Genomic DNA, 27,987 nt, shown 5'->3' with positions numbered 1-27,987 from the left:
ACATTAATAATCTAAGATACGTGGATGACACCATATTGCTAGTGGAAGACATCATAGACTTGGAACAATTACTAGGGAAGGTAAAAGAAGAAAGTGCAAAGGCAGGCTTACTGATGAACATAAAGAAAACAAAAATGATGCCCAGAGAGAATATACACAAATTCAACCTAGACAATGAGAAAATCTAAATAGTTAAATATTTCCCCTACCTTGGATCAAACATTGATCAGAATTGAGACTGCAGTAAAAAAATAAGAATAAATAGGAATGGGAAAGGCAATCATGAAAGAACTAGACAAAACCCCAAAGTGTAAAGATATACAACTGAGCACCAAAGTTAGAATTGCCCAAGACATTGTATTCCCCATCACTATGTATGAATGTGAGAGCTGGGCAGTGAAGAAAGTGGATAGGAAGAGAATAAATTTATTTGAGATGCAGTGTTGGAGAGGAGTGCTGAGGATATTGTAGATGGTCAAAGACAAACAAATGGACCACAGAATCCTCTTCATCTCCCTCCAACTTTTGATTTTTCTGTCTGAATTTGAAATTTCTTTTGTACCTATACTTTTCTCCTTCATCATTCTTTCCCTGTTGCACCGGCATGTGGGAAGATGTGAATTGCTGTGTGATGTCTGAACCTTGTTGAGTTACCTCTCTTTTAGCCTGAATCCTTTTCCGGCACACAGCCTTTCTGTCTTGTCTCACTGCATCTTATTATGTTCCCCTCTGCAATATTAATGCTAGCTTCAGCTATGCAGATAGATTGCCTCCCTTCAAAAACACCTAGAAAAGGTTGCTTCTCCCATGTCACAGTATAACCCACCTTTAGACTAGTTTCAGATAATGCCATTGTATTAAAGTAGGCCGTAAGTCAGAAATGACTTGAAGGAACACACCTCTCACTGTTGTTACAGATTGCAATGTAAATAAATTGATACAGAGAGCTTGGGAAAATGCCCTCCAACATTTGACAGATGAAAACAGGGAGACATACGTGGCCAAGCAAAAGTTATTAATGAGGAAGAACTCACAAGCTAGAATATGCTGCAGCAGTTTGCTTTTGCCTGAGCCTACTAGGAATGGAAAATTTCCACATTTCCTCTCTTGTTCTGATGAGTTAATTCAGATCACACTACTTTTGTACTTTAAATTCATTTTGCAGCAACTGAAGTAAGCTGAGGGCAAAAGAGAAAATTCGAAGGAGGAGAGAGAAACTGGGAGACCAGGAAACTGGGACATTTTTAAAGGAGCTGAAAAAAAGCAGATGATTAGTTGAAACTGATCCTGCCAACTAGGGACAGCTGGAGGGTGTGCAAATTACCTTTTGACACTCCAACTACAAGAATGGCCACTGGGGATTTTGGGGACTCTAGTCCAAAAAGTTGCTTTTCAAGGCTCTGGATATCTTAGCCTACAGAAACAAGATATGTACTGGGGCCTGCTTACTACCTGACTAGGGTTGTCATGTCTCGCCTGGGGGCAGGACATTCCCGCTTTTCAACTGGGCGGGGAGGTCCTGTCCTGGTTTCTTCATTGACCTGGCTTTGCCCCGGGTCGGATAGGCTGCCACTGTGGCGGCTGCTGTGGCTGTTGCGCGCGGCCACTCCTTTGGCCGAGGTGAGTGGCTAAGCAGGAGGAGTTCATCCATCTGTCTAGGAATAATGCCAAAATGTCCTCCATTCTGAGCATGCCTAAGAAACATGTGTTTATATTAAAACTTTTTAACATTATTAAATTTTTTCGTGTGTCCTCCATTTAAAAAAATGTCCTACATTTGGGGCTGAATTTTGTCCTACATTTGTCCTGGTTTGGAGGTTGACAGTTATGGCAACCCTATACCTGACCCATATTTTTGCAGTCCTGGATGAGCAGTAAAACCAGGAAGTCTATTCACCACCTCCTCATTGACTGTGTGGCTTGTTGGATCAAAGGTTGCAAAAGCCACCTGCAGTGCATTCTTCCTATAGGAGGTGTTGGCACAGGGCAGGCCTCTCCTCCCATACTTTTGCCATTTATCTATGTTCATATTACGCCATATAGGAAGTCACTTGAAGTTATTTGTGAGCAGTTTTAGTGAATTAAGACACCAAACAAGGGTGGAAAACTTATTTAATAATTTGTATCCTACAGAAAGGCCACGTGAGAATGAAGAAAATAAATTAAATTAGGGGGAGGTAATCTGGAGGGTAATCTGTTGCATTTTTGTCATGTAACCCTGGTAGAAAAGCAATGGCTAATTTCTTGTTAATCTGGAGCAGGCAGCAATACCCTTCAGGAATTTGGATTGGTAGCCACTTTTATGTTGCCCTCCATATTATGGTAGGGATTTTGTTGGCATTGAGAGCAGAGTGTTGTGTCCAAAAGTGTATGGTTGGCTGAATATGAACAGAGCCACCCATGTTTGCTTGTGTCATTGGTCAGCCTTTAAGTTAACAAAAGTCCTCACTATTATTATTATTTTTTTTGGTGGGGGAGGAGGATTTTTATTTTTGCTCAGACAAGTTAATGAGCATACTCCTCGTTTGAATGCATATATCATCTGCTGTTTCTACCAGTTAAAAGACTGACCTGCTTTTGACTGGTACACAGCAATTTGCTGAAGTCTAGGAAATATTCTAAAGTCCATCCAAAAAGTGCTGTCACTCTGACATTAATTAATGTGATACAGAGTGACCTCATAGCTCACTAGAGGTATTTGTTCATTTCTTTTTTGAAACTCTTCCCTTCATTTTTTTAATTTATGGGTTGATAGGAGACTTTAGTCACTGATAAGCTCATTATAGCATAACCAGCTGCCTCTTTGGTAAGTCACACATAAAATGGGCTGAGGTGGCTTTCTCAACAAAGATAAGTGAGTGTACGTGCCTGCTATTCTACCTCCTACATCGTCCTGTTTTGTAACAACAGAGGGCAAAGCTTCTTCCTTCCTTTCTTCCCATATGAACCAGCACCATATTTTAGCATGTTACCCTCCATATGTCTGTGTTTGGATGGTGTTTGGATGGTGGAGATCCTGTAGCCAGGGGTGGGAAAGCCTATGTCATCCAAAAGAAGCTGCAGTTCCCACCAGCCCTTGCCAAAGGTGAGGAATGCTGAGAGTCCCAGTTCAGCAATGTTGGGTATGGCATGATTTTCACCTCTGCTGTAAATGTTGATGTACTGCAGATACCAGGATTCTTCATCATTGACCATGCTAGCAATGCTGACAGAAACTTTGTTCAAATGATAGAGATTACATGTTCCTCCTTCTCTGCTATAACTTGGCAGTATTTTACTTTTTCCAGACCTCGGACCCATCCACCATTGAACACTGATCTTCATTTAGGATTGCTAGTTTCTTAGCTGGCTGTTGTACTGTATACCTTCCAGCATTTCACAGATGAAAACCAGGAAACAAGTGGCCAAACAACATCAGAAGAAAAGTTATTAATGAGGAATAACATACAAGCTAGGAGAGTCTTGAGCAGTTGGCTTTTGGTTGTGTCTACAGGGAAGAGCAAGATTCCTTCTCTTGGGTTTTTGTGGGTTTTTCGGGCTATGTGGCCATGTTCTAGAAGAGTTTATTCCTGACGCTTCACCAGCATCTGTGACTGGAACCTACAGAGATTCCCTGAAGATGCCAACCACAGATGCTGGCGAAACATCAGGAATAAACTCTTCTAGAACATGGCCACATAGCCCGAAAAACCCACAAAAAACTATGGATGCCGGCCATGAAAGCCTTCAGCTTCACATTCCTTCCCTTCTTCTCAGCTCCCCACTGCTGAGTTAACAGAATGCAAACTACTTTTGCATTTTGAACACTAAAGTAAGACGAGTACAATGGGGAAAACAGAGGAGGAGAGACAAACTGGGACATTATAAAAATAGGACAGTAGAGGATTAACTGAGACTGTCTCTGCCAAATCAGGACATTATGTCTTACGCTGCCTTGATGTGTGAATGCTAGTGGATGTAGGGGACCATCTTCATGTTGTGTAAAGCTTCACTAGTTGATGTCACTACATTCAACTCAAGTACAAAAATCTTCTATGGAGACAAACTACATCTTGAGTGACCCTCATATAACATGATTTGGGCAAAACCTCAGACACAAAACAGATTTTGGCAAGGAGGCAAAAGTGTTTGGCCTTTCCTTCCCCCATTTCCTTGGCAATTGTCCATGCTTTCCTAAGAAAATTTACATAGCTTTTCCTTACTGTGTTAGGCAGCCTGTTATCACTGCAACAGACGCTTGCTGGTTGGGTGGAGAGATGCTTGTGGGACATATATGCCTTAAATATGTAATTATATTTGCCATTTTTCCCTATGGGCACAAGGTTTGGGCCTCTGTCAAATTAATAAAAAAAAAAACCTTTGTCCTGCTGACTTTTGCCTGTACTGCAATGATCCAGAACATCTACCCATAACATTATAGCGACACTTGCACATGCAAACATACCAAAGAACAATATTTTTAGATGTGTTATAATATTACCTAAAAACCCTAATTATTTTTTTTAAAAAAATAGGGAACAGAGATAAGAGCTCAAGCAGTCATGCAATTGCAGGTTGTGAACTTGTCATCCTAGCTGCCAATTAAACAGCAGTGAAGAATGCTCAGCTCAGCAGGTTACCGTGGCAAGGGGACAGTCTCATGAGCTTTTTTCAGCTACATGGAGCATGGTGCTGACAGGGGCACTGAAGCTTCCAGCACCACCATGGGCCTCCCCTCACCCCTCTAGAAGCTGCATTGTCATTGACATTCATAGGATAGAAAACCCAAATATATGGAGCTGTCCTCTCTGCTTAGGAATGGGAACCATGTCCCTCCTGAGATGTTTTCACTCCTTGTAGAATCCAGAGGGTCTGTGAGATGCTGGGGAGAAAGATCAGCTCTATCAAACAGCTCAGCAGAGGTGGGTTTCTTTCTAGAAAGTGAGGCAAGGTCAAACTGCCTTGTTCTTGCTGGGTAAAAAGCAACTTTATCTCGTGTGTGTGTGTGTGTGTGTGTGTTGCATCATACATCTGTATGTGACCCAGGGACGTAGCCAAGGGGGGGTTTCTTGGGATCCGGACCCCCCTTCCATTAGAAAAATAAATGGTGTGTACTGCTGCGCCGCCGTGCCCAAGCCCCATTATAATGGTGGCACTTAGTCTGGACCCCCCCCCCCCTTCCTAAAATCCTGGCTACGTCCCTGTGTGACCCTTTCCACACAAGTGAGAATCTTTTGTGCAGTCACACACAACAGATACCAATTGTTGTTTCTGTGTGACAATCAAGCGCACACACGCACACACACACACACACACACACACACACACACACACACACACAGAGCATAAGTGCAGAGCTTCAAAAAGTTATTTTTAGGGGACCACAGCTGCATGGCCAGCATGGGATAAAGGGAGTCATAATCCAAAAGGTAATTTTTCCACATTGTAAGGTGATGGTGAGAGTTTTCCTGGACATAAATAGTTGTATTTTCTTGCTTTGTTTGTTCTTTCAGGTGGTATCACCACTGCCTTTTGGAGGGCTGTGAATATTATAGTTATGCAAGTGTCATGTTTCATTACAGATGGGTTCCCTTTCTTCAAAACATTAACTACGGACATTATCAGACAAGGGAAATTGGAAATATAATCAATGGCAATCCAAATGCAATCATGGGGTTTATTGTGTAATAGACGACCACAAGCAATTTCGGGCACTGGAATTCAGTCTGAATGCAATCATGGGGTTTCACGTTATTGCGTGAGAGGTGATCACATGCAGTTTTGGGCAATGGCAAGCTATTTTCGGGCAATGGGAAGTCAGTTCGAATGCAATTCGAATTTGTGTAAATTCACTGAAATAGTGAATTCATGTGAATGCGTTCTAGCCCCATTTTCTTTTCATTCAGAATTAAGAGAAATTCCTCCTGTGTTATAAACTCCTACCTTTCCAGCATAATAGAACTGTCTTTGTATCAGTATCATACTACAGCCAGTGCAATGTAACACCAATGATGTTCAGTAACAATATCCATTCAGGCTGGGAGAGTATTGGCGTGTATGGCACTGGCACATTCTTTTAGAATGTAGGCCATGTTGATTAATTGATTGTTTTGGGTCTTTTAATTCAATTGTGCTATGATAGTTGCAGAAAAAAGACGACCTATTACCTTACGGAAATTTGACTTTGTAGTAATGGTTAGTCAATGGTCAAAGTTTCCCATGACATTCTTGTTAACAAGCTTATAAAATGTGGGATAGACAAGGCAACTGTTACATGGATTTGTAATTGGTTGACTGACCGAACGCAAAGGGTGCTCAACAATGGCTCCTTTTCATCCTGGAGAGAAGTGACCAGTGGGGTCCCACAGGGTTCTGTCCTGGGCCCAGTGTTATTCAACATCTTTATCAACGACTTGGATGACAGAATTGGAAGCATTCTTATCAAATTTGCAGATGACACCAAATTAGGAGGAGTAGCTAACACTTCAGAGGACAGGATCAACATTCAAGATGACCTGAACAAACTAGAAAGTTGGGCCACAGCTAACAAAATGAACTTCAACAGGGAGAAATGCAAGGTACTGCACTTAGGGCGGAAAAATAAAATGCACAGATATAGGATGGGAGACACATGGCTGAATGAGACTATGTGTGAAAGGGATCTGGGAGTCCAAGTAGACCACAAGCTGAACATCAGTGAACAGTGTGATGCGGCAGCTAAAAAGGCCAATGCAATTTTAGGCTGCATCAGTAAGAGTATCGTATCTAGATCAAGGGAAGTAATAGTGCCACTCTATTCTGCTTTGGTCAGGCCCCACCTGGAATATTGTGTCCAGTTCTGGGCACCACAATTCAAAAAGGATGTTGAAAAACTGGAATGTGTCCAAAGGAGGGCAAGTAAAATGGTGAAAGGTCTAGAAACCATGTCCTATGAGGAATGACTTAAGGAGCTGGGGATGTTTAGCCTGGAGAAGAGAAGGTTAAGAGGTGATATGATAGCCCTGTTTAAATACTTGAAGGGATGCCATACTGAGGAGGGAGCTGACTTGTTTTCACTTGCTCCAGAGACTAGGACCTGGAGCAATGGATGCAAGCTACAAGAAAAGAAATTCCACCTCAACATTAGGAAGAACTTCCTGACAGTAAGGGCTGTCCGACAGTGGAACCAACTCCCTCGGAGTGTAATGGACTCTCCTTCCTTGGAGGTCTTTAAACAGAGGCTAGATGGCCATCTGTCGAAGATGATTTTATTTGGATTCCTGCATGGCAGGGGGTTGGACTGGATGGCGTTTGTGGTCTCTTCCAACTCTATGATTCTATGAAAGTTTTATGCAATTGCTATACTTCTACAGGTTTCCAGACAGGCAGACAAATCTCAGGGCAAGCAGTGCAGGAGGAGGAGAAAATTTCTATCTACCAAGTGGATTTAAAATCTAGGTGCCCATGGCTCATTTGCTCAGTTTGAAGATGCTGGCATGTGTATTTTTACTGTACTACATTTGTGTACCAAAAAGTCAGAAGTGAGAGGACAGAGCTGGGGCAGAGTGCAGATGGTTAAGTGTACGTGCCGTAAATTGGGTTGCCCTATTAGGCTCCTATAAGCACCAGGTTTTGTACCAGTGTTTTTAAAAATTTTATGGCGATTCATATAATGTTTACTTCATCCCAAAAGTATTTCCTGGGAGCTCCCAGCACTACCAAGGATTTCTTATTCCTACTATACAGATCAGTTTAAATTAACCCAGTGCTTTTCAAAATGATATATATCTGTACTTGCTAATGTACAATGTCTCAGGTTGCTGCCACACTGCAGAGTTAATGGTGTTTGACATTGCTTTAACTGCCCTGGCTCTGTCCTTGGAAGAACTACAAATCCCAGAATTTCATAGTGTTGAGCTCCATCCAAATAGCCTCAGGCAAAAGTCAAGTGCTTCTGCCTCTTCTAGCTTGTGCATTCTTGTGCCTTAATACCATTTGCCATTTTGACCACACTCTGATGTTGCTTGGCCACATGTATCCCAGCTTCCATCTGTGAACTGCTGGAGGGCATGTCTTTGCTTTTTAAGGTATGGTAGGTGTTTTACAGAATAAATGAATACAGGATATGTGGTTTTGTGAAATACTGATGATTAAGAGAGATAAACACCCTCAATAGTAAGTACTTTTCTATACCGCTTATCAGTAAACCAGCACTCCCTAAGCGGTTTACAATGTGTAAGCCAATTGCCCTGAACAAGCTGGGTATTCATATTACTGACCTATGGAAGGATGGAAGGCTGAGTGGAACTTGGAGCCCTCCTCTAGGATCAAACTTACAACTTTATGGCTGCAGTACCAGCATTTAACCACTGCGAGACCAGGGCTCCTTAACAACACAGAACTCTAGAATCCTGAATCATTGGAAATGATTTGCTGATACAATCTTGTGATTACTGGTCTGATCTTATTGCGAGATTTTGGAAGAAAAAACAATTTAAAAATGCTTGCACAAAGCAGGGGGGGAAAGTGAGGGTGGAAGCTGGAAGATTTACGTTGTGTGGAAAACCAGGACCAGAAATATTCATCACAAAGCAAAGACTATTGTGCTATTAAAAGATAATGCAGAAGTAAGTGTTTTCATATTGTTATTGCTACTATTGCAATCACATTAAAGAAATCACACAAATACGGTAATGTGTGGTAATGTCTTAAATGTTCAGTGCTAAATAACATTGTGTTCCATTTAGGTTGAGTACCCGTGAAGCCGCTTCCTGATTCATGCCCTTTTGATAACCAGTCAAGGCCTTGAGGGTTATAGGAGACCCATATAAATCTAAGGCTTCTGAACAAATGGGTTTGTTTTGATGACACATAGAAATAGTATGCTCTTGATGTGCATTAGTGATTGATGGGGACACCTGTTTTTTGTGTGGATGCTGTTGAAAATTAGTTTCTGGCAAATGTTTGAGACCTGTCCTATATTATTTCATATTTAACCATGTGGGTAGCTTTCCTATGGCATGTATCTTACTAGTAGCTAAATGTTTCTCTCTGTACGTGCGTTTGCTTAATTGCGAGACTGAGATGGAAGGGTTTGAATAAATAGAAGGGTAAGGCTATATAGATAGCACCACCCTTAATTTGACCCTTTATCACTTCTTTTAAAATACTCATGCCACTGGCCTATAAAAAAGAAATAACATAGACAAGAATAAAATAATTTCCATATATTGAGGGTTAACTGATGTTTTTAAAATATGATTAGACACTCGTCTGTTAATCATTTTGGCAACTGCTTTATCTTCTTACATGATGCCCTATTTCATCATGGTATGGCTTGCTTGCTTGCTTGTATATTATATTCTTTACTAAGTGGGAGTTTAGCTATTGTATTGTATTGCTTCATAATCAGGAACAGTTGAAGTTGTGTGTCTTTAGTTCTGTTTTCAAGAAACTGTCTCTGTGCCAGTTATTTTTATGCTCCACCTTCCTTCACTCATGTCACTCTTGTATTGGAGGAACAAACAACATGTAGCTGCTCCTAACGAACTAGAATTACATGTGTATTCATTTTTCCCCACATAGAAAGAAACGCATGTCAGTTTCACAGTACACTGGAGCTTTATGGAAAAGGACTGATAGCAGAAGCGGCAATTTATGGGCCAAGAACAGGGAGAGCTTTGTGGGTTAACTTGTTCATTTTGGGCATGTACACTTGCACTGTAAATTACAACAAAGGTCTAAAATAACCTAAAAACAGGTAGATATGTTGATCTGTGCAAAATAAAGCAATTTTAGCAGTCTTTCAGGATGCTAATAGGGCTTTCCCACTCAAGACCAAGGTAGCCAAATATATCACTGGGAAAAGAAAATTAATTTCCACTCCACAATATGTACTTTGGGGACTGGAGCTAATCTCCAAGGGAACATGGAAGGGGGATTGCAGATCATATCATAGGATGCATCTACATTGTAGAAATAATGCAGTTTGACACCACTTTAATTGCCATGGCTCTGTCCTACAGAATCTGTAGTTTTATGAGGCTCTTTGGCAGAGACTTTGCAAAATTACAAATCATAGGATTTCATACGATGGAACTATAACACTGGAAATGGTGTCAAACTGCATTATTTCTACAGTGTAGATGCACCCATAGACTTTGCTCATCAAAAAGCCCTGGGACCTCAACCTAGTAAACTCTTGCTCCCCTACAGCATTGCATGCAGGAGCATGATCATACAAATTCTTATCTTTCTAATCTCAATTGAACACTCTGTGGCCTTTCAGTTACTATTGAACTATTACTACTCCCACCATCAACTCAGCCTTCCATCTTTTCATAAGTTGGTAAAATAGTACCCAGCTTGTTGGGAGCAATTGGCTTACACATTATAAACTGCTTAAAGAGTTTTCATTCACTGATAAGTGGTATAGAAATGTACTTGCTATTGCTAACCCTTCTGCTGTTATGGTCAATTATCTAATATATTCAGCGGTTCCCAACCTGTGCTCCATGGAGCTTTTAGGGCTTCATGTGCAATTCCTAGGTGCTCTGTGGCTGCTCTAGGAAAATGACAGAAATAAGAATTGAATGAAATTAAAGAATAAGAATATATTCTTATATATACTCCTAAACACCATTAACTTGTAAGGTATAGGATATGCTTCTTAGGAGTTCAGCCATAGAAATAAAGGCTCCATGAGTCAAAAAGCTTGGGAACCCTGTATAATATTCAGTGTAAGCGGAGTGCTTTGTTACTTCCTTTGCAAAGATACATTGCATACTGGCAGCCAAGAGACATCAGTTTTGTTGAGAAAACACTGAATATTTATTGAAGTGTCTGGTGACTTAATTATAAGACTCAAAGAGTCTTTCACTGCCAGAGTAAGGGCAAGCTTGTAAGAGTCATATTTCTTTGCATGCATTAACACTTACCTCTAATTTTTTTTTAAAAAAAACATGGCAGTAACACTGGCCACTTAGATAAAATGCTTGTTCAGTCAAAGGTACAATTTATTCCTATCTTCTAAGAATTATCTTTTAGGAACGAAGAGACTCCTGGTCTCTTATCTGCATGGTTTGGATACCTCTGATTAAAAAATTCTCCAGGTGTTTCACAACAATTAAAAATGTAGCTTGAACAAACAGAAACAGTATCAGAATATAAAAGTGTAAACAGAGAATACCAGCTAAAAAAGATTTGAAAACCACTGAAAGAGGTTCATGTTGAGATTAGAACACCTGGGAAATTAAAGACCTTTTATTTTTCCAGCTGTTCTAGTCTCCCTCTCTGGTATACGTGTGTAGGTGCCAAGCAGTGAGAGAGCCACTGCTAAGAAAGTTCATACTTAATGCTTAATCTGGATACTCAGCTGATGCACACGGCTTCAAGACTACATTATTTTGAATTTGTTGGATAAGTTAATATGTAAAATGTTTCAACTGAAAATGTGTCCCTGATTGATCTGTCAGCAGAGCCTTTTCTTCTTCTTTGAAACATGTTTTTCTTCAAAAGACTGCAGGTGGTAAGCACCCATTTTAAGAGATATTCTCTTTAAGAGATATTCTTCTTTCCCTTAACAGAATACCTTCTAAAGTGTCTGTTACAATACATGTGTGTGTAATCCAAACTTTAAAACATGCTTCTTCAGAGGTATCATTTTCTTCCATTGAAAATGAACTAATTTACTAGCTAGATTGTTATTTTTGGTTGTCATTCCTCTCAGTAACCATCCATTTCTGTGATATCCTTGGAAAACATAAGGCATAGAGTAGGGAGATTAAATCTGACTGCAAGATACAGTATATGTAATCCTCTTCACTGTAGCTCTTGCAACACATGTCTTACTTTACAGTCTTTTGGTTGAAGAGTTGCCAAAGGACTATCTGCTAGTAGCTGAAGAGTTGTCCAGTTAAAATTGGTAAGCCATCCAAATGTTGCTGGACTGCAACTCTCATAAACCCTAGGTTGCATAGCCAGCAGTGAAGAATGCTGTGAGTTGCAGTGCCACAACATCTGGGGGTCACATGATTTCCCACCCTTGTAATTCTTATTTTTTTTAAGGAAAGAACTGTTAAGAACAGCAGCCTGGAAGTTAGCTGTCCTTAGTTAGAATCTGGCTAACAGACTGAATAGGCACATAGGTCTGTGCTATGTGAGATGTAATTTTTTTCCTATTTAAATCAGGGCAATTGTTTCTAAATTTATTATGGGGAATAATAAAAGACAGATGTGTGGTCCAAATTTCTCTTTCCTGTTTCACTTTGTTTCAGGCCATGTAAGAATATTACACAGGCGCACCGTATACCTTGCTTTAGATAAGAATCACTGTCCCTGGAAGCATTCCAGAGAGGTGATTCTCATTTTTTCTCTCTATTGTGCCTATGGGTGGGGGACCAAAGAGATCTTGGAGGAGTCTCCTAAAGTAGCCTTGGAGGGAGATACTCATGAGCTACACCATTCCTGTCTCTGGGAGGGATGAAAAAAAAATAAACCTTATTATTATTATTATTATTATTATTATTATTATTATTATGTGCAGTAAAATCATGTTAACAGTACAATAAAATACAGAAAAACAGAGAGTAAACAAAACAGAAATAAATGAACTGTAGCAAATGTTAAAGGGTCATTAAGCTTGGCAAAATAAGAACATCAAAACCATTCAATGAAGTGGTTAAAAGGGGGGGGGGGGGGAAGAGACAAAGCAAGCTTTCCAGGAAACAGTATCCAAACCCTTGGTGTTCTAACTGAGGCTGCATCTGCACTGCTAAAATAATGTAGTTTGACAACACTTTAACTCGATGCTTTTATGTTTTGTGAGATATTTGGCCTTCTGTCAGAGCACTGTGGTGCCACAACAAGCTATAAATCCTAGGATTCTATAGGATGGAGTCATGGCAGTTAAAACAGTGTCAAACTGCATGATTTCTGGCATGCAGATGCAGCCGTGGAAGGCCCTGACTCTTCTTGAGGTAAATGTTGCAGCAGCATCTACTGCCTGAAGGTGGTATATACAGTAGTTTATTCATCACAAAGCCAATGTTTATTCTTTAGTTCAGTGTTTAGTTCAGTCAAATGTTTATTCAATCTGGGTCTTTCTCCTTGTTCTTTGTGCTTGTAGTCGCAGACAATGAACTATGTGGGCCAGATTGCTGAAACAGTGTTTGGCACTGTGAAGGAGCTGTACAAGGGCCTGAACCCAGCTACTCTGACGGGTTGCATTGATGTCATTGTGGTGAGGCAGCCAGATGGTTCCTTCAACTGTTCACCTTTCCATGTGCGCTTTGGGAAGCTGCGTGTTCTGCATTCCAGTGAGAAAGTGGTAAGTGATCCCAGATGTGTGGCAATAGTACTACAGATGGGGAAAATCTGCTCATTCACTTTGTCATCTATTGAAACCTTTCCAAGTTCTTTTCATCCTGGTATGAGGTTATTTGCAAAATTGTGGTTAGATTCTATATGAATTGAAATTAAATCCTCCCCTACTTTGCACTGGCCACATTCAATAGTTATAGCTATTCCCAGCATAGAGAGAGAACAGTAATCCTAATAATCCGGTGTTAGCATTGTGGAGTTTGTCAGGAAAAAAAGAGATACCAACCCATGTTTAACACCACAAACATGGTTGAATAATCAGGGATTCGTACCCAAGCATCTAAGTTCTAAGAGTTAAATCCAGAAGGCTCTGGTCATGGGCTTTATTCCAGATTTAAATTTTAAAATTTCTGAAGAAATTTGCATGTTTTGTTAAATTCTTATGAAAGACTGGACTAAGATTGTCACTCATCCTTAGATGGGACTCATCACTCACACCTTGCCACATGGAATCAATGTTCCATTCAACATGGAATCATGCTCAACATTCAGACTATTTTTAAAATTATAGCAAGTTAGGATATAGTGATTTGAGAGTTGGACTAGGACTCTAGGAGACCAGAGTTCAAATTGCTGTTCATGCTTTGATTGAGAGTTCCTGCATGGCAGGGGGTTGGACTGGATGGCCCTTGTGGTCTCTTCCAACTCTACGACCTATGATTCATCAGTGGAAATGCACTGAGTGATTTGGGGAAAGTCTCCCTCCCTCAGCCTCAGAGAAGAGCAACTGTGAATCTCCTCTGAATAAATTTAGCCAATAAAACCCTATGATAAGAGCTACCAGAAGTCAGAACTGACATGAAGGTGCATAATAACAAGGAGTAAGAGCAGGAGTAGGAGTTTCTGAAATAACAAGCAGGTTTCCAAAATAACAAGTAATTACTGCACAATTTGGTGAGGCTCAAGTTCTATTTGCAAGAATTTCAAACATAGCTGCCAGTTTCATAATGTTGATACACTATGAGACAAGTACCTGTACCATCTGCATACTGCCAAGTTCCTTTTTTTAAGGTTGAACATACAATACTGCATAGCTCAGCCAAGTGACCTACACTGCACAAAGGTGCATCTGTTCTATGGGGATGTGTGCTTATTTCTTTGGCCATCTCATCTCACATCATTCCTGACATTTATATCTTAAAGAGGTACAATATGTCTGTTAACCTTTCTGTCTTCTTCCTGATATCTCAAAAGATGGAACTTTCATTGATGAAAGAGGCACATAAGAGAGGATAATATTTATGTCAGGAAATGTCACTTGAGAGCATGATCTGCCCTGTGGGCAAGGGCCCCAGCAAGTGATGAAAGGTCTCCCTCTATCCACTGGTGTGGCCAATGAGGGAGAGATGAAGAGGCAGCATTTGCTATATTTAATCTGCTCAACCATTGTCATCCCTTTTCCTTTTTGTGTCCTGTCTTAATTAGATGGGTAAGCCTAAAGGCAGGGAACAGTGAAATTAACCACTTGTTATCCATTCTGGGAGCCTTTTTGGCTGCAGGACAGGGTACAAATTCTCTTAAATAAATGTGTGGTACAAATGTGTGTGATCCAGTGTAGTGTAGTAGTTTGAGTGTTGGACTAGGACTGGGAGTCCAAAGTTCAAATCCTTGCTTGGCCACGGAAACCCACTGGGTGACCTCTCTCAGCCTCAGAGGGAGGCAATGGCAATCCCCTCCAAACAAATTCTGCCAAGCAAACCCTGTGACAGTTTTGCGTTAGGGTTGCCATAAGTCAGAAATGATTTGAAGGCAGACAACATCATCATCAACATTTCTCTCTCCTCCCTCCCCCCTTCTGTGTGTGCGCACGTGTGTGTGTGTGTGTGTGTGTGTGTGTGTGAGAGAGAGAGAGAGAGAGAGAGTGTATGTGGAGAACAAAATGGTGGGATCAATCTCTGAAGTGGCTTTTTCTGTATATGGATGTGAAAGCTGAGTTGAGAAGAAAGCTGACAGAAAGATCAACTCATTGGAAATAAGGTGCTGGGGAAGCGTTTTATATATATTGTGGACAGCCAAAAAGACAAATAAGGGGGTCTTAAGAGCAAATCATGCCAGAACTCTCGCTAGGAGCCAGCATGACTAAACTGAGACTATTGTACTTTGGACACATTGTGAGGCAAAAGACGATAATGCTTGATAAAGTGGAAGGCAGTAGAAAAGAGGAATACCACACTACAGGAGACTACATTACAGATGCATTGATTTAAAAAAGGAAGATACATCCTTGCGTCTGCAAGGATGTTGATGACCAGAACCTCTGGAGATCTTCCATTCATATGGTCACCATAAGTCAAGACTGACTTGATATCATATAACAACAACAAAGAAAAGGTGACAACCCCAATGGAAGGTGGCAATAGGTTGATCATTTATGTATATGTGTGTACACACTTCCTCAAGTTGCCTGTTGACCTAGGGCAACACCATGAATTTTATAGGTTTTCTTAGGCAAGCAATACTCAGAGGTGGTTTTACCAACTCTTTCCTCTGAAATAGAGCCTATAGCACATGGCAGAAGGAGGCACTGGTAAAAACCCCTCTGAACAAATCTTGGCAAGAAAACCCTGTGATAGGCTTGTCTTATGGTCTCCATAAGCCAGAAATGATTTGAAGGCCCTTTAGAGTCAGTGTGGTATATTGGTTTGATTTTTGGACTGTGACACTTAAGACCAGGGTTTGACTCCCTGCTTGGTCATGGAAACCCACTGTATGACCTTGGATGAGTCACACATCTCAGCCCCAGAAAAGCCTGTGATTGGTTTAATGTAGGGTTGCCATAAGTCAGAAACAAATTTAAGGCACACAACAACAAGAAGCGCTCTCAGGGTGATATTTCTAAATATTTCCTCCTAAACTACAAATGCCATAATATGGAAGGAACCACTACAGGTAAATCATAGTGCTATAACTGTACAGTGTCAAAATGTCTCAGTTTTGTTGTGTACCAGCATTTGAAAAGATTATATTCCTTAAGCATCTCTTGTTCCCATGGCAAAAAATATTTAGAATGTTTCTTCTGTTAACTTTACAAAGATCTCTTCTGGGCTTCCTTAGCTTTTTTAAAAAGGTAATTTTCTCTCTCATTTGCTCTCTAGGTTGACATAGAAATCAATGGGGAGCCAGTCAATCTGCATATGAAGCTGGGTGACAATGGTGAAGCATTTTTTGTCCAAGAGTCAGAAGAACAAAAGGTGAGCTTAATACAGAGAAAGAAAGAAAGAAAGAAAGAAAGAAAGAAAGAAAGAAAGAAAGATCTAACTGGGGGTGTATCTACACTACACAGTTATATCACTTTGATACCACTTTAACCATAAAGACTGCAATCCTGGGATTTTTAGTTTCCCAAAGTAGTTAGAACTCATTAGGAGAGAATGCTATCAAAGTAATGCAGGGTTATAATTTAAATAAATAAATAAATAAATAATAAATAATACTTTTATTTATATCCCGCTTTTTGTTTCGACATTCTAAGCGGCACACAACATTAAAATAATACAATAATATATACAATCCCCCCCCCCCCTTAAAAATGATTAAACTGTTCTAGCAATTAAAATTACAAAGACTAAACTCTAAAAACAATAGAACAATAGTGGGCAGAATCATCACATATATATGTCTGTGTGGGGATCTTTACGTGGCTGGGTGCTATTCCAGGAAGGCCTGCCAGAAGAGGTCCATCTTGACAGCTTTCTTAAAGCTATCTATGTTGGTAATTTGAAGGATCTCGTCCGGCAGGCCATTCCATAAGGTGGGAGCGATTGCAGAAAAAGTTCTCTGGGAGGTCGCAGTCAATCTGGTCTTTACAGACTGCAACAAATTCCTCCCAGAGGATATAAGTGCACGGGGCGGATTATACAGAAGAAGATGATTCCTTAAATAGGTTGGGCCCAGGCCATGAAGGGCTTTAAAGGTAAAAACCAACACCTTGTACTGTGCCCGGAAACTAATAGGCAGCCAATGGAGTGATTTCAATATTGATATAATATGGTCACTCCTAGTTGTTCCTGTAATCAATCTGGCTGTCATATTCTGTACCACTGAGGACTAGGCACAAGGGTTAGCCCCATGTAGAACGCATTGCAAAAATCAAGTCTTGAGGTTACCAGTGCATGTACTACAATTTCAAGGTCCCCCGGTTCCAGGAAAGGGCGCAGCTGGCGTATCAGCCAAAGCTGATAGCAGGCGCTCTTGACCGTCGCATTCACCTGATTTCTCATCTGAAGCGATGAGTTGAGAAGCACCCCTAAACTGAGAACACAGTCCTTTGAGGGGAGCATGAACCCCTCTAGGACTGGAAGTTGCAGCCCAATACCTGGTTTAGGGGCCTCTACTGTAAGTACCTCTGGTTTGTCTGGATTCAGCTTGAGCTTGTTTTCCCTCATCCAGTCCATTACTGCTGCAAGACATTGAGGAAAGAAATACCATCTGCTGTCATTGCTGATGACCGAGACATGGAGGAGTATATTTGGGTGTCATAAACATACTGATAACACCCTGCTCCATGTCTATGGATGATTTCTCCCAGCAGCTTCATATAAATGTTGAATAGCATCAGGGACAGGATGGCGCCTGAGGGATGCCACAATTAAGCTGTGTTTTTGAAGATCAACTGTCCCCGAGCATCACCCTCTGGAATCTACCTGAGAGGAAGGAACGGAACCATTGCAAAGCAGTGCCTACAATTCCTAACTCTCTCAGGCATTCCAAGAGGATGTCATGGTCTATTGTATCAAATGCCGCTGAGAGGTCTAGAAGCACCAACAGGGTCATGCTCCCTCTGTCGATGCCTAGATGAAGGTCATCAGTTAAGGCGACCATGGCAGTCTCCACCCCATATCCCATCCTGAAGCCAGTTTGAAATGGATCTAGAAAATTGGCTTCATCCAAGACCACTTGGAGCTAAGAGCGATAGCCCTCTTGATCACTTTGCCCAAGAATGACAGATGAGAAACAGGCCTTTAATTTTTTCATGTCCAGGGAGTCCAGGGAAGGTTTTTTCAGGAGTGGTCTAACAACCACTTCCTTTAAGGAGGATGGTACATAACCTTCCCTAAGGGATGCATTGATGACATGTCTGAGAAATGCCATCAAGGCATCACCCCCCTGGACGGCCAGCCATGATGGGCAGGGATCAAGAGGGCATGTCATCTTCCTCACCTTTCCAAGGATCTTGTCCACGTCATCAGTACTCACAAGCTCAAATTGATCCAGTCTAATCTCATAAATGGATTGACTAGATACCTCATCAGTTGATTTTGCCCCAACATTGGCGTCCAAGTGGGCTCTTATCTGAGAGATTTTACCTGCAAAGTAGTTGTTAAATGCATCACAGCAGGCAGTTGTTGGGTTAAGTAGAGGGTTCTGGGTAGATGGCATCACCGTGAGTTCCCTCACTGGTATACCAGGACTTCTGATTAGAAGTGGGTAGGAAAGGACACCTGGGAGCAATTGTGTCAATAGCCCTGGTGAGATTGGTGTTCCATGTATTCACCAAGGCTTTGACAGAATCACCCTCTAGGGCTTTCTGGAATCCAATTGGTTCCACAATTTAAGAGAATTCTAAGTACCTCATGAAATTACACATCCCAGGATTCTGTAGAATAGAGCCATGCCTCTTAAAGTGATCCTAAATGGCTGTAACTGGGTAGTGTGGATGACATTTCTTGAGTTTTTCAGACATGTTCTTTAATAGTATATATTGAAGCTATTAGGGTAGATTAAAGGTATTATTCCTGTCTTGTTTCTAAAGTTCTGCTGCCTTGCATCTCACTATTGAGGCCATTCTTACTCCTTCCACCCCCATGACTCTCAGTCTCTTGGACGTTTCAGAGGCAGCATCAGGTGATGGCTTCTACATAAGGTGGTGGAAGTAGGGAACTCACTGTAGAATTAGTCTGAAATCTAAAGCAATCCAAGGTGTTGAACCTACTTTTGGATAGAGTTCAGCCCTTTAGTTTTTTAAAAGACTAAAAATTGTAACAAAAAAGTTGAGACTAAAAACCAGAACACATTAATCACCACACTACTCTCAACTACCACTTAACCTACCAGTTGTTACACTACAGGTGCACTGTGCCTGGTATTTGACCTCTTCCTCTAACTTCACAATTTTTATTTTCTTACTGAGAATCATGATTGTATGCACATACAAAATTCTGTCTGAGAAGGCAGCAATTCTCTGGAGTCACACTACTGAGAGCACCAGCACATGTCTGCTTATTTTACATACTTCCTTTTTGCTTCAGTTCATCTCTGAAGTCTCATTTCCTGACCCCATGAAATCCAACCTGGACTTTTCTATGCCCCCCGCCGCCCCAAGTTGTTTCTCTTGTATTTTCAACAAGAAGTGAACACCTTTGAGATGGTGTCTAGAACTTTGTATGTTTTGAAACATAAATGCTTTTTGTGTGTAGTTGTTTTGGTTGCAAGAGAAGAGGAGAAAAAAGCTACTCCTAACCTAAAGCTAACCTAAAGTTAACCTAAAATGCAACTCACACAATCTGATTCAGTTTGCCCTTAATTTGTATTTATATTTTAGTCTAACTAAAACGGTAGATTGCAATTATACACATGCATGATCAGCATATAATAATTAATAATTATAATTTGTTTTATTTATATACCGCTATTCCAAAGATCATAGCGGTGAACAGCAAGTAAGCTAATTAGCAAGTAAGCTAATTTGCCCCCAACAGTCTGGGTACTCATTTTAGCGACCTCGGAAGGATGCAAGCCTGAGTTGAGCTTGGGCCCTTTTGCTGGTCTTGAACTCGCAACCTTGTGGTTTTGAGTGAATGGCTGCAGTACAGGCATTTAACCACTGCGCCACCAGGGCTCCTTATATGGTTGTTGGATAGGGACTGAGTAGGTTTCCAATCTACTTTGTAGTTTTTTCCCCTTGTTGTGAAGTTTTCCCTGGGAGGCAGTGTATGCAATCTCCCAGCATGTCTTAGTTCTCTTTCTGATGGAAGAAGAAGCTTTTCTTCTACTCTGGAGTCCTGAATATTCAGTTTTCACTAGATTCACATAATCTGGCTTTCCTTAATACCCAATTTGTTTTTGACTTGCCTGATGTATAATTTTAATTCTGTCCTGAAGCTTACCCTGAATTCACTAGATCTTGACTGATCTTGTAAGCTATGTAGGATCAGGACTGGTAATTATTTGGATGGGGAACTGCCAAGGAATACCAGATACTGTAGCCTGTATTTCAGAGGAAGGCAATGGCAAACCACATCTGAGTATTGCTTGCCATTAAAAACACTATGACAGTTATGGGATCTCCAAAGGTTGATTGGTAACTTGAAGTCAGGCATTCACACAGAGAGACACTGCTATTCTAACTCAGTACAGATGTGTAGCCATTTTGTGTCCATTTTCTCTCACACACACCCAACCCTGATATTTCAGGAGACCATTCCCATTTCTTTGTGCACATCTCCCATCCCTTCTGAGAAAAGCTCAGATCCTGAAGCCTTGGGCTCAGACACAGCCCTCCGTAAGAAAAGATGGCGGAAGAAGAAGCCGAAAAAAAGGGAGCGGTCGGTAGAATCAACATCAGAAGAAGAGGGGACTGAAAGTGAGCAATCCCTAGAGGAAAAGCGAAAATGGTTGACTTCCAAGTGAGTTCGCTATAATCTAAACATGAGCTGCCGGAATGAATGAAATGATTACAGGTACCAACATTCATAGATAGTGTTGTATGTGAGCGTCTGATGCGAGAGGGTTAATAAAGCCAGAAAGATTGTTTTGAAATTCTTTACTGGACTTGTTGATAATTTCCATGGAACTGTGGCCATTTTTCAGTTTGGCCAAGTGCTCAAGAGCTACCCTTTTTTGTTTACTTTTTTCCAGTTTAAAATTAGCTTCATATATGTAAAATATATTAAATTTTAGCTGAAATTAATTAAAAGCAATTCATTATTTTCAAATGTATATTTATATATAAGCCTTAACGGTACTTAAATGGACAAAATTGACTATGATAGAGACTTTCCCATTGTCTATATGTGCCTCTAGTTCCTTTTCCTATGAGTTCCAGTGGCAAACAGTGTTGTTGTTGTGTGCCTTCAAGTTGTTTCTAACTTATGACAACCATAAGGTGACCCTTTCTGAGGGTTTTCTTGCTAAGATTTGTCCAGAGGGGGTTACTTTTGCTTTCTTCTAAGACTGAGAGCGTGTGATTTACCTAAGGTCATCCACTGGATTTCCATGGCCAAGTGAGGATTTGAAGCCTGGTCTCCAGAGTTGTAATCCAACGCTCAGACTGCTACAGCATGCTGGTTCACTTCTGATTGCTGAGGCACTTATATGTCATGGAATGAAAAATAGAGTAATCATTGGGAATAAGCATTTTCTTTAATGTCTAGCTTGGCCAACATGTGTGTGATTGTTTTTGTTAACTTGCCCTTGCCAGAAGAATAGGCATTGGCATTGGGCAAGCAGGAAGGAGCAAGACTTTATGTGTGACTGCCTATTTACTAGGCTGTATTCAAATCAGATATTTTTTTTTTTGGGGGGGGGGTGATCCCACCTAAAGTATAATGGATAACTACAGAAAAAGGGGCCTTCATCAGTGGAGTGCTCTCTTCAGTGATGCTTACTTGACATCAAACCTGCTGTCATTATGGAATTAGGCAAAGAATTTTTATTTTTATTTTTCCCAATTAAAATCTGATCTGATTAATCTGTAACCTTTTTTATGCTTCTCTTCTCTATTTGTGTTTGGTGACTGCTTTTAAGTGTGGTGTTTTAGGGCCTTTTAAAAATTGTTTACTATACTTTTAGTTGAAGCCATCCTGGGAATTCACTAAAGGTATAAATTCCTTGTATTAATGAGATTTGCAGGCTTGAGCCTGTGCATCTGTGATGGTTGGTTCTGCGAACATGTTGAGAACACTTTTTATTCTGGCTGTAAATGGAGTCAGGAAATCTAAATTGCTAAATCAGCCAATTGATTAAGGAAGAATAAATTTACACAATTATAACTTCTGCTGTTCCCAGAACATGCTGTTACGTAAAAACAATATCACACTACACTGTTATAGCACTATTATTCTACTTTTATAGCTGTGACCGCTTTCTGTGGAATTCTGGGATTTGTAGTTTAATGAGACCTAAGAGAGCTCTGACTAAGAATTCTAAATGCCCCTCCCTAAATTGCAAGTCCCACAATTCCACAGCAAAAACAACAGCAGTTTAAGTGGAATACTAGCACTATAACAGTGTAGTGTGATATTGTCCTAAGACACATTGGTGCTTATTTGAGAACAATCTGTTTGGTACAAAAATCAGTGGAAAGATCTAAGATAAAATCAATATCAGCACAATACAGCAACAAAACACTTATCTTGGCTTGTTTTGCAGGCTAAGTTCCTTCTATGTTACCTTTCCCCAACTTGGTACATTCCACATCCATTGGATTACAACTTCCATCTCCCAGTACCATGAAAACACTAGCTGGGAGTTTGAGGCCAACACATCTGGAGGGTGTTAGTTCAAGAAAGGTTGTTCTATGATTTTTCTGATGATGAATCAGCAACTAATACCTGAAAGTAAATTGTAGCTCAGTGTTGAATAACAGTGACAGGTCCAGGGGGTCACTTTTTATGCCCTGAGAAACTCTTGAGAGCACATAGATTACTGAAAAAATGTGCAGAGACCCATTTCTGATTCTCAAAAAGTGGGAATTTTTCTTAAAAACGTTAAAACAATACAGGGAGGCCTTGCAGCATAGGTGCAGCTGGAGGCTTCCAGGAACAGGAGTTCATCCTCTTGTTTGGCCAAGAAAAAGGCTAGCCTGGGGATTCTGGAGTTGTCAATGGGCACAAAAATACTGTACCCTGAGGTGGCCACATGTATCCCCTGGGCCACATCATGGCCACACCTGATATAAATGAACTAGCAGAGCAGTAAATGTTCTAGAGAGCTGCTGAAAACTGGTACTGCTGCCATGTCACATTTGGCTATAAAACACTGTTTCTGCTAAAAATTGCAGCAAGTCATGACATAAAAGTACTATGCTAGTTTCCTAGTTTTATGTGATATGTGTACATTTTGCAGTAGGTAGAAGAGTTGCATCCCCTTCTATATGCAAATGAGGAAATGTCTTGGTCTTAGACATTGCTTGCCATAATTATTATGCTTTAAATTAATGACTTCTTTAAAATCACATGCTTCTTAATTGGTTGTGTCTTGTTTTAAATGATCAAAGTCTTTCCATCTATTATTCTGACAGATTAACCATGCATCTTTACTCAAAAATAAGGCCCAGTGTGTTCTATGAATTTCACTCCAACATAAATATACATAGGATTGCAGCTTCAATTGCGGAGCCATGTTTAAAGTCCACCACTGCCTCCCAACATGGCCTGAAAACATCTTTAGTAACTTTCTGGCCTGTTTATTCTGCAATGATGTTTTGAAATAAAGTGGTTTAGAGGCATGATCTAAGAATTAACCTTTAGCAGTCTTTACAAATCTGCAAGTCCATAATGCCTATCATTAGGCAGGCTTCCCAGGGTTGATAGGGATTGTATTACTGTGCCCATGGACCCTATCTTGGGAAAGGTTGCTCATAGAACATTCCATTGTCAGACAGTCACCATGATATATAGAACCATTTTGGGTCTTAACATCAGCTGTTCAAATAGGCACAGCTTATTAATGAAACTTCTGAATAAGACCTCTGCTCTATGAATGTTTCTGTTAAACCTAATTTTTCTTTTATGTAACTTTTCTTATCAGCAATTCAACCTATTACTCATTCACGGATGTTCAGTGTGAAGGAGCTGGGACTTCACAACCTCAAGAAGCCTACCCCTATTCTGACGGAGAGCTGACTCCTCTGCAGAGGTCAATGATAGTAAATGATGCCAAAGGCAAACAATCCCAGGAGCTAGGGTGAATGAAGCAGGGATTGCAATCATGCCTACTTATCTTGCTCCCAGTGTCCAGGTCTGTTGGGCTAGAGCAAGCTATTTTGATGCTCAAGGCAAAGATGGCACCCTACCCCATATCATATCAAGGAGCCCTGGTGGTGCAGTGGTTAAATGTCAAAACGTTGTGAGTTCAGTCTTCAAGGCTCCAGGTTGACTTAGCTTTCCATCCTTTCATAGGTTGGTTAAATGAGTGCCCAGTTTGTTGGCTTAAAGATTGTAGAAATATAAATGCTATTGCTATTGCTGTTGCTGTGTCTTGTTTTGATACCAATAGGACTTGCCGTGAAACTTGCTTCAGTGTTGATAGTGGATAGGGACCCTTCACTACACCTGAAAGCAGCAGACTGCTTTAAGAAGTACAGAAAAGGCCATGGGACTCCAGAGAAGGGGACGGCTTTAGAAAGCAGGAAGAGAAGTGGCTCTGGGAATGGGATATCTTTTCTTAAGGATTTTTGTGTCATGTCTAGAAGCATGCTTTTATGTCCATGGTACAGAACTGGGGATGGAATTGTGTTGCTTTCCAGATAGTGTGGAAGTGCAAGTTACAGTAGCCACAACAAACATAGTCAATGGTGCAGAGTGATGAGAGTTACAGTCCTACAACATCTAGTCAATCCACACCGGGTCTATAAGGATGGAGGTGTCTTCCGTCTTTTTTCTAATTATTATTGCCATTTGTTATGGTTTCTTAGTTCAGGTGACCATCATGCAATTTGTCTGCAAGAAGTTTGGTCAGTGGTCTTTTCCATTACCAGTAGTGAAAGTATTTTGTTTTATCTCTCTTTCTTAGCCTTTCTCCAAACTCCTCATCAGCTCCAAAAAGTGACTCTGAACTGGAGCTCAGAAATCCTGAACTACCATGTGACTCTGAATCTCATGTGCAGTGGTCATGGGGAAGATTGCCTGAGGTGAGCATAATTAGAGGAAAGCAGTGGTGAGTGTCGCCATTTTGTGTGCTATGTAAAATGGATGCACTTGTTGGTCTGATTTCGACTTTTTGTTTTTAACCATCTAACCATCAAAAAGAACCCAAATACACTTCCTCTTACATTTCTGTTTTTTATTGTTATTCATAGCAGCTCAAGTCTTTTTCTTTTCTTTAAGGTAAGCAGATCAGACCAAACAGATGCAACAAAACCTGGTGTGAGTGTCTCCACAACAGTAGCCATCACCCCAAGTACCCCCATCAGCACCGCCAGTACCATTACCGTGTGTGAGAAAACTCACTTTGTGGCCATCACTGCAGGCTTAGAAAGTGACATGGACATGGTAGAATCTGATGGTGTATTGTGTTCTCCACTCACTCCTATTAAGCCAGCCCCTATTTTTCCTACTGAAAATGGCCTTCCCATTAAAGAAGAGTTGTGTCCTTCCATTCAAGTGATTTGCAGTGATCTAGAGACAACTCCCAGCCTTCCAGAAGATGTACAAGGCATAAAAATATCTACAGAGAATGAAGGAACCAAGGCAATCAAGGAAACCATTGAACAAATTCAGGATCAGAATTTAGAAGTGCAATCTTCTGGGCAAACTGGTTTGGTAAACAAAGAGCCTTGCAGGAGTCCAGAGCCGAAACAAGAGAAACAAAGTAAGAGGAGAATGAAAGCTATGCAATATAACATACAAATGGGAACCCACAATAAAATGTTTCAGTGTGGCCCAGCATTCTAACAGTAGTGTTCCTATTCAGAAGTTCAGTCAGCCTAGAACAGGAGGGTGTTTTATTGGTATAAAAAACCAATGTGTTTTAGCCTGTATATATTCTTTTGGCCTTGTTTAAGGGCTAAAGATAAAAATACAACACACAAACACATAATATGACTATATATAATGTAACATTGTATGAAGTCATTATTGCATTAGTACTTTGTCTGTGACCTGTACCTACCCATTTAGAATCAAACTTCAGAAACCTCTTCAGCAGAAGCTCTCAAAACAATGAATTCTCCTTGGGAATTCCAGAACTAAGGAAAACCCTTTCTCATCTGATGTGGGACTATTTAGGAATATTTTATGCATCTCTAGTATAGGTCATATTGATAAGAACTATATCTGAGACTACTCATTTTATTTTGACTTTTTCCCATATACTCAGCCTACTCATTGTTGGAATGCAGGCCCTAAGAAGCTTCCTAAATTGGAAGCTGAAAAAGGTTCCCCATCACTCTCACTAGGGATTAAAGTCAGAAGAAAAGCACATTATCTCTCTGACTGTCCCAATTTGACAGGGAGAGTCCCATTTGATTCTCTGTCATCCCACTTTTGCAGCTTCTTTTAAAATATTCCAGTGTTGTCAGCTTACTTCAAATGCTGCAAACGAAGTTCAAAGTGCAAATCTAGTTTGCAGTAAATTAACTCAGGAGGGGGCAGAAAAGAGGAAAGGAGGGTGCAGAATTTTGCCTTTCCCTGTTGGTCCAGGCAAACACAAACTGCTACAAGTCCCTCTTAGTGTCCAGATTGATTAAAAAGGCCAGAAAGTCTCAGAGTTGATTCCTGTTTTTTCTGGTTTTATTTTGGAAATCCATATGCATTTTGCTCATCCCAGAATATTTTATGCCAGCTCCTGGTACATTCGGAGACTTTTTATACTATCTCTCTAGGTTGATTTATTTTAATCCAGTCTAAAATCGGAAAGTACAAGAACAAAATGTGGGATGTTGCAGTCAGTCTGGATGCACCCTTAGCTTGCCTCTTTTTCCCAATTAATAACATTTGCCATCTTCACCATCCTATGTTGTTACTTGGCCACATTTGACCCAGTTTTTAATCTGTGAAATGTTAGAGGGCATGAAAGCATAGAAGTAGAGAGTCTTGCTTTTTTAAAAAAAACATTTTTAAATAATAATAATAATAATGTTTATTTATATACCGCTTTTCCAAATTAGATCAAAGTGGTGTACAACAGGAATTACAATACAATATCCAAAGTAAAAAAAACAAAAAACAAACAAACATAACAGGCCTCTCTCCCCCTCAAGATGGTGGTCAGAAGGAGGGCTCTTAGTCTTCAGGCCAGGCCTCTCCTTGCCCCTTGCCCCTTGCCCCTTGTTCATGTAGTGGTCCCAGTTTATTAAGAAGGTATAGAGAATTATCTATGGAAAATTATGGAAAAATCCAGGCTTTTAACATAGCCAGGAATGAGTTATGGAACAAGGGAGTAGTGTGTTTGAACATGGATGTAAAGAACATTTGGATATTATCACATCCTCAGTGAGAGAGGGTATCGTGATACAGTGAGCCACCCTGTTAAGAAATAGATCAAAGGAAAAAAAAGATTTTGGTTATTACCTTTAAAGCCCTAAATGGCTTGGGTCCAAGCTATCTCAGGGACCGCCTCCTCCCGTACAATCCTCCCCGCGCTCTCCGGTCCTCTGGGAAGAACTTACTACAGCCTCTAAAATCTAGGCTTGCGACAACCTCCCAGAGGGCGTTCTCTGCTGTCGCCCCCAAACTCTAGAACGACCTGCCGAATGAGATCCGTCAGATAACATCATTAGACAGCTTTAAAAAAGCGGTCAAGACGGATCTCTTCCGGCAGGCCTTTCCAGATTAACCATCCCGACCCAGGTTCCCTGATTCCCTCATTCCTCCTGTGGCCCCATCTTAGTGATGGTTGAGGATCAACAAAGGGATATCAGGGTTTTTAGTTTTAGTTTTTAACTGTTGTTTTTATGAATTGATATTGTGTTTTAATATGTTAGACTGT

The 27,987-nt window shown here is 40.6% G+C and overlaps 1 protein-coding gene across 1 annotated transcript in view; it reads left to right on the top strand.

Moving 5' to 3' along the window:
• LPIN3 (lipin 3) overlaps nt 1-27,987 on the top strand; it is a 54,232-nt gene that overhangs the window by 8,052 nt on the left and 18,193 nt on the right. Inside the window, exons 2-7 of the mRNA XM_089518523.1 lie at nt 13,085-13,285; nt 16,434-16,529; nt 20,752-20,963; nt 24,088-24,195; nt 25,072-25,189; nt 25,386-25,869. Of these exons, the coding sequence (XP_089374649.1) occupies nt 13,094-13,285; nt 16,434-16,529; nt 20,752-20,963; nt 24,088-24,195; nt 25,072-25,189; nt 25,386-25,869 (1,210 nt within the window). The 5' untranslated portion in view covers nt 13,085-13,093. The remainder of the gene's footprint in view (nt 1-13,084; nt 13,286-16,433; nt 16,530-20,751; nt 20,964-24,087; nt 24,196-25,071; nt 25,190-25,385; nt 25,870-27,987) is intronic.

The sequence above is a fragment of the Sceloporus occidentalis genome, unplaced genomic scaffold (genome assembly GCF_023333645.1).
Source record: "Sceloporus occidentalis isolate IW3139 unplaced genomic scaffold, rSceOcc1.0.p SCAF_3, whole genome shotgun sequence".
In the NCBI taxonomy this organism is placed as follows: Eukaryota; Metazoa; Chordata; class Lepidosauria; order Squamata; family Phrynosomatidae; genus Sceloporus; species Sceloporus occidentalis.
This window is presented reverse-complemented; position numbering and strand designations above follow the sequence as displayed.